The sequence below is a fragment of the Gavialis gangeticus genome, unplaced genomic scaffold, assembly GCF_001723915.1.
Source record: "Gavialis gangeticus isolate Ggan-Ray unplaced genomic scaffold, GavGan_comp1, whole genome shotgun sequence".
NCBI classification, from domain to species: Eukaryota; Metazoa; Chordata; order Crocodylia; family Gavialidae; genus Gavialis; species Gavialis gangeticus.
Window position 1 is genome coordinate 78,913,113 of NW_017729031.1, and position 12,102 is coordinate 78,925,214.

A 12,102-nucleotide genomic window follows, 5' to 3' on the forward strand; every position below is an offset into this window, starting at 1 on the left:
CCCCCCCCCCCGGGACTGCCCACTGCCAGCTTCTGCAGGTGATCACCACTTGCCACCTGCCCCCCACCCTCACCGCCAACACCGCTGCTGGCATTAACAGGCAGTCCCCACTTGCCACTCACCACCCCCATGTCCCCCGCTGCTGACACCACTGCCGACATCTGCGGGTGGTCCCCACTTGCTGCTCACCAATGCCAGCGTCTGCGGGTGGTTCCCACTCCCCCAGTCTCGGGAGGCACCAGTCATTCATGACTAGAAAGAATGTTAGAACCATACCACCAGGCAATAGTGGAAGCCCACACACTTATAAAAAGTTAAAGGACAGTGCCAGAGCTTTGCTTTTTCTGCCTCCATTGCTAGCCAACCTACAAAACTGTTTTTTGCCAGGACCTGGCAAAAATAAAATTTCAAGAGCGACATTCTCTCATGGAAAAAAACTGCCAACATGAAACCCCAGTGGAAGAAGTATCAGCCTGACAAGTTTGCTGGGAGGGGCCAAAGAATCAGGGTCTTCCTGGGTTACTTTTGTAGAACTGCAGGAATGCAGGTAAAACACACTTGTTTAAAATCCTTTTATATCTAATACTTTGTTCGTACAACTAAATAAATGAGGCTGTTAGGAACTCTGATCACTGGCTTCCAGAGGGCAGAACTTCAGGAATAAAAATGTACAAGGACCTGTAGGGTACTAACAACCAGCTGACTCATTAGGCTTTGCAGTTGAGGTACTTTGCAGTTGAGGGTGAGAAAATTGTGACGTTCCACTGGGTTAGGTAAAGGCACGGGGCCTTTGGGAGGAGAGCATGTACTCCATGAGAACAGGAAGGGAATAGTCAGGTAGTGAGGCTTATAATTGTGTTAGTACAACTACAAGGTATTAAATGAAAAGTGAATCAAATTCACTTACACTGCAGTAATTCACAAGACTCTTGAAAGTTCCAATTTGTCAATATATAGAAATTAATATATTAGATCTAAAAGTATTTGCTGTTATTATAATCTCTAAGCCCAAAGAGATTCCTTTTACACTACTCATTTCTCTGCCTACATCAGAATGCAAAATAGCCAGATTTGATCCTGAAATTTCTACTTACACAGCACAGTGCAATGGAGAGAAGCTATTACCATAAAATTTCCGGAAAGATTTCTGTTCTAATAGTACCTCTATGCAGTTTTCATGACCTATAAGAGATTAGGTATTCAGCATTAAAAAGGGGATAAAGTAGTTAAATTAATTCATATTAAGCTTATAAATGTACTGCATTCTAGCTTTTCAAATTCAAAGCTAGGATGAATATTGTATATAAGTCCTTATATAGTAAAACTAACAGAGCAGGATGCTTTTAAGGGAAATGCTATAACTAGATCCTTATCCAACGTGGGCAATAGTACTGTTTCTAAAAGGCCTTTTCTGTGTTTTCTTACGGTCTTACGTAGCTCTGCAAAATATTCTTACATATCCTCAAATACAGTCAGTCACCTAAAACTCTGCACAAAAGCTTAATTTTCTGTTCATAATTTCAAACCACCTAACCAATTCAAGCTGACCTATCTGTAGGTACAACTGTAAGGGTAGTTCATATACCAATATGAGGCAAAGGAGAATTCTGCATTCACTGAAATCAATAGATGTTAGGCCACTGACTTCAGTGAAGCCTTGATTTCACACCAGTCCCAAAGGGCTGGGATACTGTGTGCAGCATAACTGAAACCATCACCTTGTAGCTGATTATAAGGCAAGGTCATCAATCTCCCTGCCTTCTGACTGAAAGGGTAAATGCAGAGATTTCTTGCAAATACTGTAGAGGGCAAAAGGGAAAAGGAAACACTACAGTCCACATCTTAAAACTCCACATTCTACTGGTTACCTTCTCTTGGGTTTCTAACACCAAATCTACATTTGAGCTTTGCAAAAGTGGAAGCTTACCATTATAACAGGCCCAGTGCAATGGTGTATAACCATGATTATCTTTCCAACTGCAGTCCTCTTCCGAAAGTGCCATTTGCAGTAATTCACTCAGCCAAGTGGCATGACCACGGGCTGCTGCAAAGTGCAGAGGTGTCCTGCCTCTGGAGTCCTTACATAAAATAGATACTTCTTGTTCCAGTAGCATTTGAACACATTCCTCATGCCCAGTCATAATCTGAAAACAAACAAACAGTTTGACATGGTCAGAGTCACAGAGGAGACATGGGATATGTATATGGCTTGTGAATGCCAAGTGGCTTGAGCAGGCTGCAAGCAGGAGATGAGAATCTACTGCTCTTCTGGTGGCCACTCATGATAATGAAAAAGTATATGATACTAGTTTCTAAGGACAATCCTTACTTCCCTCCCAGCTTGAGGATAAGGACATCTGTTGAAGTCCGTTATTAGGGAGACCATTAAGTGTTTATGGCTAAAAATGGATGTTCTTAGAACAAAGGAGAGGGTCCTAAAGAAAGACCAATCCAACTGCAGCTTAGTTGGGACAAGGCAAGGAAGAAATGACAAAGCTAGAGATGAATGGGCATATGAGGAGTAACCATACTACAAAAACCAGCTGTTCCGTAATCCATCTGCTATCATTATATCAGTCACTTTAGCTTTTACTAGCTTATCTTCTATGGCATTTTCATGTTCATGCACTGTTATCAGCATAGAACAGATAGAGATAAACTTATGCCATGTTTTCTACTCTGTACAGCTGTTTCTACGACTCTTATGGCAAACAGTTCATTACAAATGGGCATTTTATTATCTTTCCATTCTTTCTCACAGCAACTGCATCTTGACAGAGATGAATCTGAGAAGAGATCAGATTCACCCCAAATCTCACTGCACCCAGATTAAAATGTAAATCTCAGTTATTTGACCTAGTCTCCCCAGGCAAATGAAAACAAGTCCTAAGAGGGAAGGGGCAGGGGAGAGAAATACAGAGCTTTTTTAACAGATATACTTTCAGGTAACTTGCTTATCAAAATAATGAATGTAATAAGGCCTACAGTGAATAGATGAATCAGATATAAATTAGATAGACAACATTTGTTAAACTGGAATGTTTATATTCATTAAGATGGAAAGCAAAGTTTAAACAGCTATCCCTGAAGAACAGCTCTGTTCAAAACAGAATTTGGCCTCTCCTGATTTTAATTTTGTGAACATTGTATTTTATTTGTTAAAGCTTGTTAATATTTTTGATCGTTTACAAAAGCATCTCTCCATTTAATAACTCTGTACACATAAGCAGAAGACATTAACTGTACAGTAAAAATGCATAATTAAGAAAATAAAATCAAACAGTTACCCCACGATGTAAAGCTGTGCATCCCAGGAGATCAGCCACATCTACGGATGCTTCTTTTTCAAGTAACAAGGAAACAGCATCAATATGCCCATATGCCACAGCAAGCATCAGTGGAGTTCTGGAAAACAAAAAGTAATCAGACTTTTAGATTCACATACCATTTATCACTGTTAACTTACCAATTTAGGAAAGTCCTGCTCTTTTCTACAATGTTTTCCCAAAGATACCTCTCCCTCTTACCATCCTCATGTCCTTACCTCATCCATTTAACTCAAATGAATATATTTTTGTATTTTTTATTCTTAAACCGAACAACAGTAACCATGTAAACCATCAGGATGGCCAACAATCAGGATGGCCAACTGGCAGCACAACGGCCCAATGGCAGTCATAGCAGAAGGCAAAGAGTCAAGCAGCAGATCAGACAGGGAGTAGAAAACAGAACAGCGGATCAGGCAGAGGAAGGGGATCAGAATGACACTCAGGGAGGGTGCAGAGCTGATTTGTGACATGCCTGCCAAAAAAGTTGGCCCCTACTGTTTTAGGCTAGTGAAATCAAAGAGAATATTGATTCAATGTGATACTTACATCTGAGTTGATCTACAGAGTGGTGGTTTTCACATGACAGTAAAAAGTAATCATGAGAGGGGTGGGATATGTTTTAAAAGGTGAAAATGTAAACAGCTTAAAAATTGCACTGTGGATCCTAAGGCCACATCAGACTCATCTCTGGTGCCATACACTGCACATGCAGACGTTCCCTGCACTGCTACCTGCACAGACTGGGAGTTTTTAGATAGATGAATGCCATTTTATAAAAGGCATCAATTTCAGTCTTTGAAACCATCACTTTAAAAAAAAAGAAAAGAAATCCCTTTTTGAAAGGAAAAAGAAGTAATTGTTTTCGAATCTGGCTATGGGATGGTTGGTCCAAATGTGTAAGTTGAATACAGTGGCTTTTCCCCATATAATTACAGGATTACACATGGGCAGATCTAGAATTTTGAAAAGGGAGTGCAGATGGTGAGGTGCATCATCATGTATAAAACAATGCATAGTTTTCTCCAGTTAAAAATTAAACTAAAAGCTTCACCAATATGCTAAGGGTCTAGGGCTGTATTCTTCAGTTTAAGATTGAAGCAAAAACAAAGACTTTATTGGAATTAGTTAAAAACAGTCTGCAGGACTGTGAAATACAAGCTACATTATGAGTGCCACTCTGATCCCTTACCCTGCCCAATCTGTTGCTCTACTTTCTGCTCCCTGCTCTGTTTGCCACTATACTGCCTCCTTCCACCCTGATCTACTCTTGTCAAACATACAGGTTTCCCATGCCACTTCTAGCACACGTACCACAGGCTGACCACCCATGATCTATAGTATTTGCAAGTTATATGGAAAAAACAGGAGTGGTGAAGTGACACAGCCCTTTTATTTTACTCTTCATGAACAATGTACCATGAGCAATTTGCTATGCCAGAGGTGCTCAACCTCCAGTCCACAATCCAGATACCCCTCTTGGGTCTGGACATTTGGCATTGTGGGAGCAGTGGCACCACCACACCCCACACTGCCAAATTTCCAGCCCCATGGAAAGCCCTGGACACCACACACTGAACTGTGTGCTTGATGTCACCATGCAGGGTCAGGTGGGAGAGCTGCTGGGCTCCAGGGCACAATCCCAGTATGGGAGGCCAGGAAGAGGTGGCATCAGGCCTGCTGGGCCCAATCCTAGCGGGAGGGGGCAGGCCTGTGGAGCCTAATACAGTACACATGGAGGTGGCACCGAGGCCCAGGACCCAGTCCTGGCACAAGGAACAGGGAACAGAAGTTGCTAGGACCCAGGGCCTGATCTCAGGACTCCATCTGGCTCAAAGACCAGCTGTGGGCACTTATCTGGCTCACAGGGCCAAAACGTTGAACACTACTGTGCTATGCCATTCATATCACAACACTGGAAGAACACTGTCCGAAAGAAAACTTACTGTCCTTTGGCATCTGTCACGTTCGGGTTGTCTGCAACTTCTAGCAACAATCGTAAGCATGGTGTGTGACCGTTGATGACTAGAAAGAAACAAGGTATACTTAACAGTCTACAAATATGCAAAAACTAACAGGCACTTGAGCAACCAACATAAGAACTGAATTTCAGATGCTGTTTTGTCAGAACATTTAAGGGCAGGAGGTTCCTTTAAAGTGGGAAAACATATTCTCCAAATAAAGAAATAGAAATGAATGTTCAGGTGACTTATAATCAACTTATACCAATGAATTTGTACAGCAAAGATGGGATTACTTTTATTACATCCAAAAGTCATGTTGCTTTGTGGGCCTATGCCTGCAAATCCTTGCAGAAAACACCATAAGAGAAAACCTAGTAATGCCCTACAGTGCAAATTTAACACACATTTAGCTATATTGCTTCATAGCTGGCATTCAGAGGTATAAGCATTGACTGCAGAGCCCTTCAGTCAGGTGACATTAGCAAGCAGTATAGCACACTACGTGACTCTTCCTATTCTATGGCTAGAGGACATCTAGTCTCAGCTACTGTCAGTCTTGCACCATTTGCCAGCATAACTTCCTGGAATTTTTCATTGCAGACTAATCATTGTTTTAACATCCATTTGTTCCGCTCGAGGCTCTTAAAATAGGGCCTTTGGCCACGATCTTCAACAGCAACTAATGGCCATGGGTACCATACCAGAAGTGCATCAAAATAGGCTAGATTTTCATGACAGCCTAAGCACTCGTTGTCCAAAAATCAGGAACATTTAAGCTGACTCAAACTGGGTGCCCTGATTCACTGTCATTACTGAAATGTAAGTTCAACCAGAAGCAAAACTTGATTTCCCCCGCCTTGTTTTCCTAGTTTAACCCTGGATCTCAACCTTTTCTCAATCAAAGGAAGCATTTTTGCTTTTTAAAAATATAATTCTTAATTGCTACAAATCTGGAGAAACTTGTTCTCAGTGGGCACATCTACATGTGCAAATAATCTGGAAGCAGTTTACTCTCAAGTAAGCTACTCAAGAGTAAACTCTCCCAGGCACATGTCTACATGTGCAGGGACAAGGGAGCAACTGCTGTGCGGTAAGTGTCTGCACATGTAGATGCTGATAGTTACTGTGCAGTAATTAGCTCTACTGTGCAGTTAAGCATCTCGTGTAGACACACCCAGTGTAATGTATTTTTTTTACTGGGGTAGAAACTGATAAAAACATAGACTTGTTTTAGCTGCAGGAGGCCAAGGTTTACTTAGCATATCAAATGGATGGAATAGACTTCTTTTTTTGTTAATGCAATAATTTTTCCATCATCTGGATATAACATGGCTGTGTTCTCCTGATAATGGGCGAGTTGCTTCTCTCTACTGCCCAGCTTCTGTGGGTTGCTACAATAAGCTTTGTGTACAGTCTAAGTCATATTATGCTGACCAAGAAACTTGTACACCATATCTCAACTTTTGAATTACCCTTCCCAAACAGGCAACGACCTTTCGTCACTCTAGCTATAAAATGTTTTAGATATTTATCTAAATGTTTTGGATATTTAGGACCAGCAGACATGGAACATGTAAAGAACTACAGTATTGCTTCACAGTAAAATCTTCTCCCCGGGAAGAGCAAGAGAAATCAAAAGCTTTCATACCAACGTGCAAAAAAGAATTTAGGGAGATGGACAATGAAACAGGTGATGGAAGAAACTCTCAGGAGCTGGCTTAGCAGTCACTCTGTAATACAGGCCTTAAAGGGAGCACAAGTTAGGCCAGTAGAAGTAGCATGGCTAGGCATACCATTTGCATTAGACTACCAATACAAAAGGAGATGCATCTAATCTAGACTAGAGGAAGTGTCACTATAATATAGAGCCAAAAGATATGGTATAGGAGGAGTATATAAGGGGATTCTATATGAGGTTATTTTATAGGACATCCTCAGAAAACAATAGAAATTGTATTAGTTGCATTATTTTTTGTAGATAAATAACAAATCTTTATAATGAAAGGAGCTGTATAAAGTTGAGTAAAACTCAACAACCCGTTCAAGTTTGTAAAACTTTTTTCCTTTAACTGTTGCTCCCTGCAACTGTAATACAGGAGCTGTATTACAGTATTTCAGGATGCCATTGATCTGACCAACCACCTGCTTTGGGATCAGGAAGGATTTTTTTCCACATTGGGGTTAAACTGGCAGGTCTATTGGCTTCTCTTTTTTTGCCTTCTTCACAGCATCATGGAGGCACAAATCAGCTAATTACTGAGGACTTAGAAATTTCTCTTAGGAGTGTGTAGAAATGTTTAATTTACTGCAACCTGTGACCTACATCCAGTGCAGATAGAAACCAAAGGGCCAGCTCCCAGAAGTAACAGAGCCTTGCTATTTTAGTAGACCTTGGGCCTCTACTTGACAGACTGAAGTCCTCCTCTAGGGAAGGAATGATTCTGAAAGAACAAGCTGAATCCTCAGGGTACCTTGAAGACAGAATACTCTGAATAATGGGTGGGAGCCCTGTAAGCCCACCCTGGACCCAATGGTAAGGGAGAGTCAACATGGTGATGTACAACATCCTTCCCCACTGTTAAGTTAACAAACTTGATGCCTCTTGCTTAAATTCATCTCTGAATTGGTCTTCATTCACCTGCATGTCCTGATCAACTGATAAAGAACTAAGCCCTACAGGAATGTAAAACATTAGTGCCAAAGCACCTTGTTCCTTGATCTGGAACAGCAGTAGTAACAGAATATCCTTTTCTCAGATCTCTAACCATTGAAGTACAAGTGTATTACAAACTAATATTTCATATCAGCATATTTGCCACGTATCTAGCTTCAAGCACACCATTAGTCCCACAGACTTCAATTAGACTACTTACATACTTAAATATATAGGCAAGGGCTAACCTAATTGACTTGGTCTAAAAGTTGAGCAAGTATTATATATTCCATCCAGCAGGGGGCACTATATGCAAAATACCAGTAATACATTACAGGCTGCCCGAAGTAGTAATACAACACATCCTCACTTATCCAAACCTCTTTGAAAAGCTATTTGTATAGCTGAATTCAGCTGGATAGGTGAAACAGTTACAAGATTCAGTACTCTATTAAATAAAGCTGTAAATAAAAGCAGTTTGTTACATCATACCAACATTTACAAGTTAGTAAAAAACCTGCAAAACCTGATCTGTAACAGTGTAGTCTGTCCCCTTAAGAAGGAATAGTCAGCCGTGTTAAGAAAATCCAGCCTGGGACATTTAGGTAATGAAGGAGTATCTCACTGGGAGCTTTAAACGCTCCCAGAGAATAAAGCAAGAGAGAAGAGGCAAGCAATGAAGGGAACAGCATGCTGCAGGGAGCCAGAGCATAAAGGGGCTCCCTGTCTAGTGTTTGGTTGAGAACACAGGGATGTTGTTTGGTTTGTTTGTTGCTTTGGAGAACTGGCTGGGGAGCTCCTAAGGAAGCACCTTGTTCTGGAAAAGCCAGCAGTCTAGGTGACCTGCTTACATATTCAGCTAACAGAAGTCCAGAATACCAAAGACGTGCTGTATATTCATGATACACACGCATCTATAGCCTAATGGCTAGTAAGTCAGTTGTCTAGATACACATGAGATCATCAAGAGTTTTCAACATTAAAAAACTGAATTCTCATAAAATCACAGGGTTGGAAGGGACCTCAAAGATCATCTAGTTCAACCTCCTGCCAAGATGCAGGATGGGTTATTCCTAAACTTCCCTAGAGAGATACATATCCAGCCTCTTCTCAAAAACCTCCAGGAAAAGAGATTCCATGATTTCACTGGGTACTCTGTTCCACAGTCTTGTTTTTTTCCTCCCCCTCCACCCAGTTATAGAGTTTTTCCTGAGGTTAAATCTAAATCTGTTTTGCCTTGCATCTTGCCCTTTGTGACAGGGGAGAACAATTGTGGCTATATTTATTGCAAAGTATTCAAAATAATACATTTTAGTAAGGAGTGGAATTAAAAAAAAAATCTATAAACGTGTAAAGAGAGAAGGAGGCCAAATTGAAAGAAGAGGTGAAGAAAAAATAAGATGCCTACTTGTATACACAGAGTATGATACTCCAGAATACTGGTACAAATCATACATGCATCAAATCTTAATCATGAATTGTGTGGGGTATATTTTCCACTTGCTTTACATACCCTAATTCCTGTTTTAAGATTAGTGTATTTTCTGTATCAAAATAAAATGATACTCGTCTCTACTGCATTTTATATTCAGCATAATACCTAGTGACATTAGACAACTATCTAAAGACTTCTTTTTAAAAAAAGACATTAACTGATTCTGATATACTCTCATTGCTGTGCACATTGTCTTAAAACCATGCACACCTTTGATGCAATATTTAAGATGACAGAAAACATGTTTTCCATCTATGCTGAAGGTCTACAATGTAGGTTTTCCTTCATATATCTTTGCCTTTTAACTGTGTCAGGCAACTTGGACACTACATGGTTTACTCTGTGCTTCCAGTATGCATGCGATCACACTTTTGCCTTCTTAAATACTGTTAGATGGCTTTTAGACTGGCTTTTTATTCTAAGCAGAAAATACTAGAAGTACATTTGGGTCTGAAAGGGAACCCATAAAAAGGTACTGATCCTGTTTCACCACTAGAGGTCAGCACTGAACCACATGAAGTTCATCAGTCAGGTGTCCAACACTGGAGTTACTATTCTGAGTGCTATCATGGAGAAATATTCACCGTATTAAAAAAAACACCTTCAATATATACAATGCAAATTCTACATTTTGTAATTAATGTCAGTACCTTACAGCACTCAGCAAATGAAAGATTAGAAGATTAAAACTTGTGGAACTGACCAGCTCCCTTGAAGTTCATTAGCTAGTTCCTGTGAATGGGTGAATTCCTCTGCGCATTAGAGCAAGTAATGGACATCCTACCCTAGAAGCTCACTGAATGCATCTGACAGTAGAAAAGCAGGGTTGGACTTCTACCTGAAGCAAGTGCAAAATTTCCCCACCTGCTCATTAACTGGAATCTGCCTTGATTCTCAGCCTTTGTTTCTAATAAGATCTGCCTCATTTCTACTTAGCCCTCTGTCTGGGAACTCTTGAGCATAAGATGTGATGAGGCAAATGGTTACACAGAAAGGGGAGAAAGGTAAGAAGGAAGGAAATAATCTCCAGTGAAGGGCATTTAGGATCAAGTTATAAAGGAAGATGTAGAACCTTTCTGGAGAAAAAACAGGAGGTTGATACAATTAAAGACAAAGCCATCCTCTATGCTCTGAGAGTTAAATAAATTAGCCATAACTTCCCAAAGAGAAGCTAACTATACAAGCGTCACCAACAACCTCTCTCACGCTGAAATAAACTATATCCGCATTCACCTGAGGCATGGAGTGGAGTTCTTTTGGTGACATTGTCTTTTACTGTGATGGAAGCACCCTGACTGAGGAGAGCTTCAACACATTCTGTGTGTCCTTTAAATGCAGCCAAGTCCAAGGCAGTGCGACCTCTCTCATCCTTAATATCCAGGTCTACCGAAGTTTGGAGAAGTACCTCCAAGGCTTGATGATGACCATTATAGGCCTAGATATCCAAAACAGGCAACAGAAGGAATAAAACAACACAGATTTCAGTCAGAACTATATTAACATACAAGTACACAGATTTGCTGCATGGGAATATGATTTTTCATTTATATTATAGCATACCACTATGTTATCCTGATACTTCCTGAGTTGATGGCCTGAACTTCCACGTACACATGGATCTCCCCACATTCTATTGTGGATGGCAGAAGAGGCCAGAAGGTACTAATGCAGAGGCAGGCAATTATTTCAGGCGGAGGGCCGCTTACCCAGTTTTGGCAGGCTGTCGAGGGCCACATGGGTAGCCCTCAACAGGTGCCCCATGCCCTGGTCACCATCTTGGTCCCAAGACATTGGGACATTAGTCCCATGTCCCAGGGCCAGCACCGGTGGGGCCCAAAGCAGGGCACAGGCTGGCAAGGGTCTGTGGAGCCGGGCTAGGCTGCACCAGCAGGAAGAGGGCGAAGCTGGCCTGGCTCCACAGAGACCCTGCCACCCTGATCTGGGCCCCGACAGCACTGGCACTGGGACACCAGTGCGGGCCCCATGCTTCTGCTGGCTCCCACACCTGCTCACTCCCAGTGCCCCTCAGCCCTGCAGTACAGAAGCTGGTGCTGAGTGCGGGGAAAAGTGGCCCCTCACCTGCCCCATGGCTGGTGCTCCCTGCTGCAGCCACTCGCAGTCCACACAGGGCTGTCCTGAGCAAGCACAGGCAGTGCCAAGTAAGGGGCCACTTTTCCCCATGCTCAGCACCAGCTTATAACCTGGCTCTGGGCTCGCCCATCAGTGCCACACAGGGCAGCAGCAGCTGCGGCCCCACCACGTGCCGCGCCAGGCAGTGTTGGCTGCTCCTGCCCGCCTAGAGCGCAAGCTGGGCAGCCCACAGACAGCGGTGGGAAACACTGGCCGGCACAGCAAGTGGAAGGGCTGCAGCTGCTGTCGCCACACACAACCTTGACAGGCAAGCCCGCAGCCACACGGGGCCAAGCTGGTAGTGGGGCTATGTTACAAGATGGTGCTGAGCGCAGGGTGGGGGAAAAGCAGCCCCTCGCCCACCCCATGGCTGGCACCCCATACTGCAGCCACTCACAGCCCACATGGGGTTGCCTGTGCCTGCTGAGGACATCCCCATGCAAGCTGTGAGCAGCTGCAGCAGGGAGTGCTGGCCATGGGGCAGGGAAGGGCTGCTTTCCTCCATGCCAGGAAGGAGCAGGGAAGGAACTTGGG

At 42.5% G+C, this 12,102-nt stretch overlaps 1 protein-coding gene across 7 annotated transcripts in view; it reads right to left on the minus strand.

The window, feature by feature from the left end:
• ANKRD44 (ankyrin repeat domain 44) overlaps window positions 1-12,102 on the minus strand; it is a 152,251-nt gene that overhangs the window by 20,204 nt on the left and 119,945 nt on the right. For all 7 annotated transcript variants that reach the window (XM_019523138.1, XM_019523135.1, XM_019523133.1 and 4 more), the window contains exons 17-21: window positions 10,672-10,873; window positions 5,273-5,351; window positions 3,288-3,405; window positions 1,928-2,144; window positions 1,095-1,182 (exon numbers count right to left, since the gene is read on the minus strand). In XM_019523138.1, the coding sequence (XP_019378683.1) occupies window positions 1,095-1,182; window positions 1,928-2,144; window positions 3,288-3,405; window positions 5,273-5,351; window positions 10,672-10,873 (704 nt within the window). The remainder of the gene's footprint in view (window positions 1-1,094; window positions 1,183-1,927; window positions 2,145-3,287; window positions 3,406-5,272; window positions 5,352-10,671; window positions 10,874-12,102) is intronic.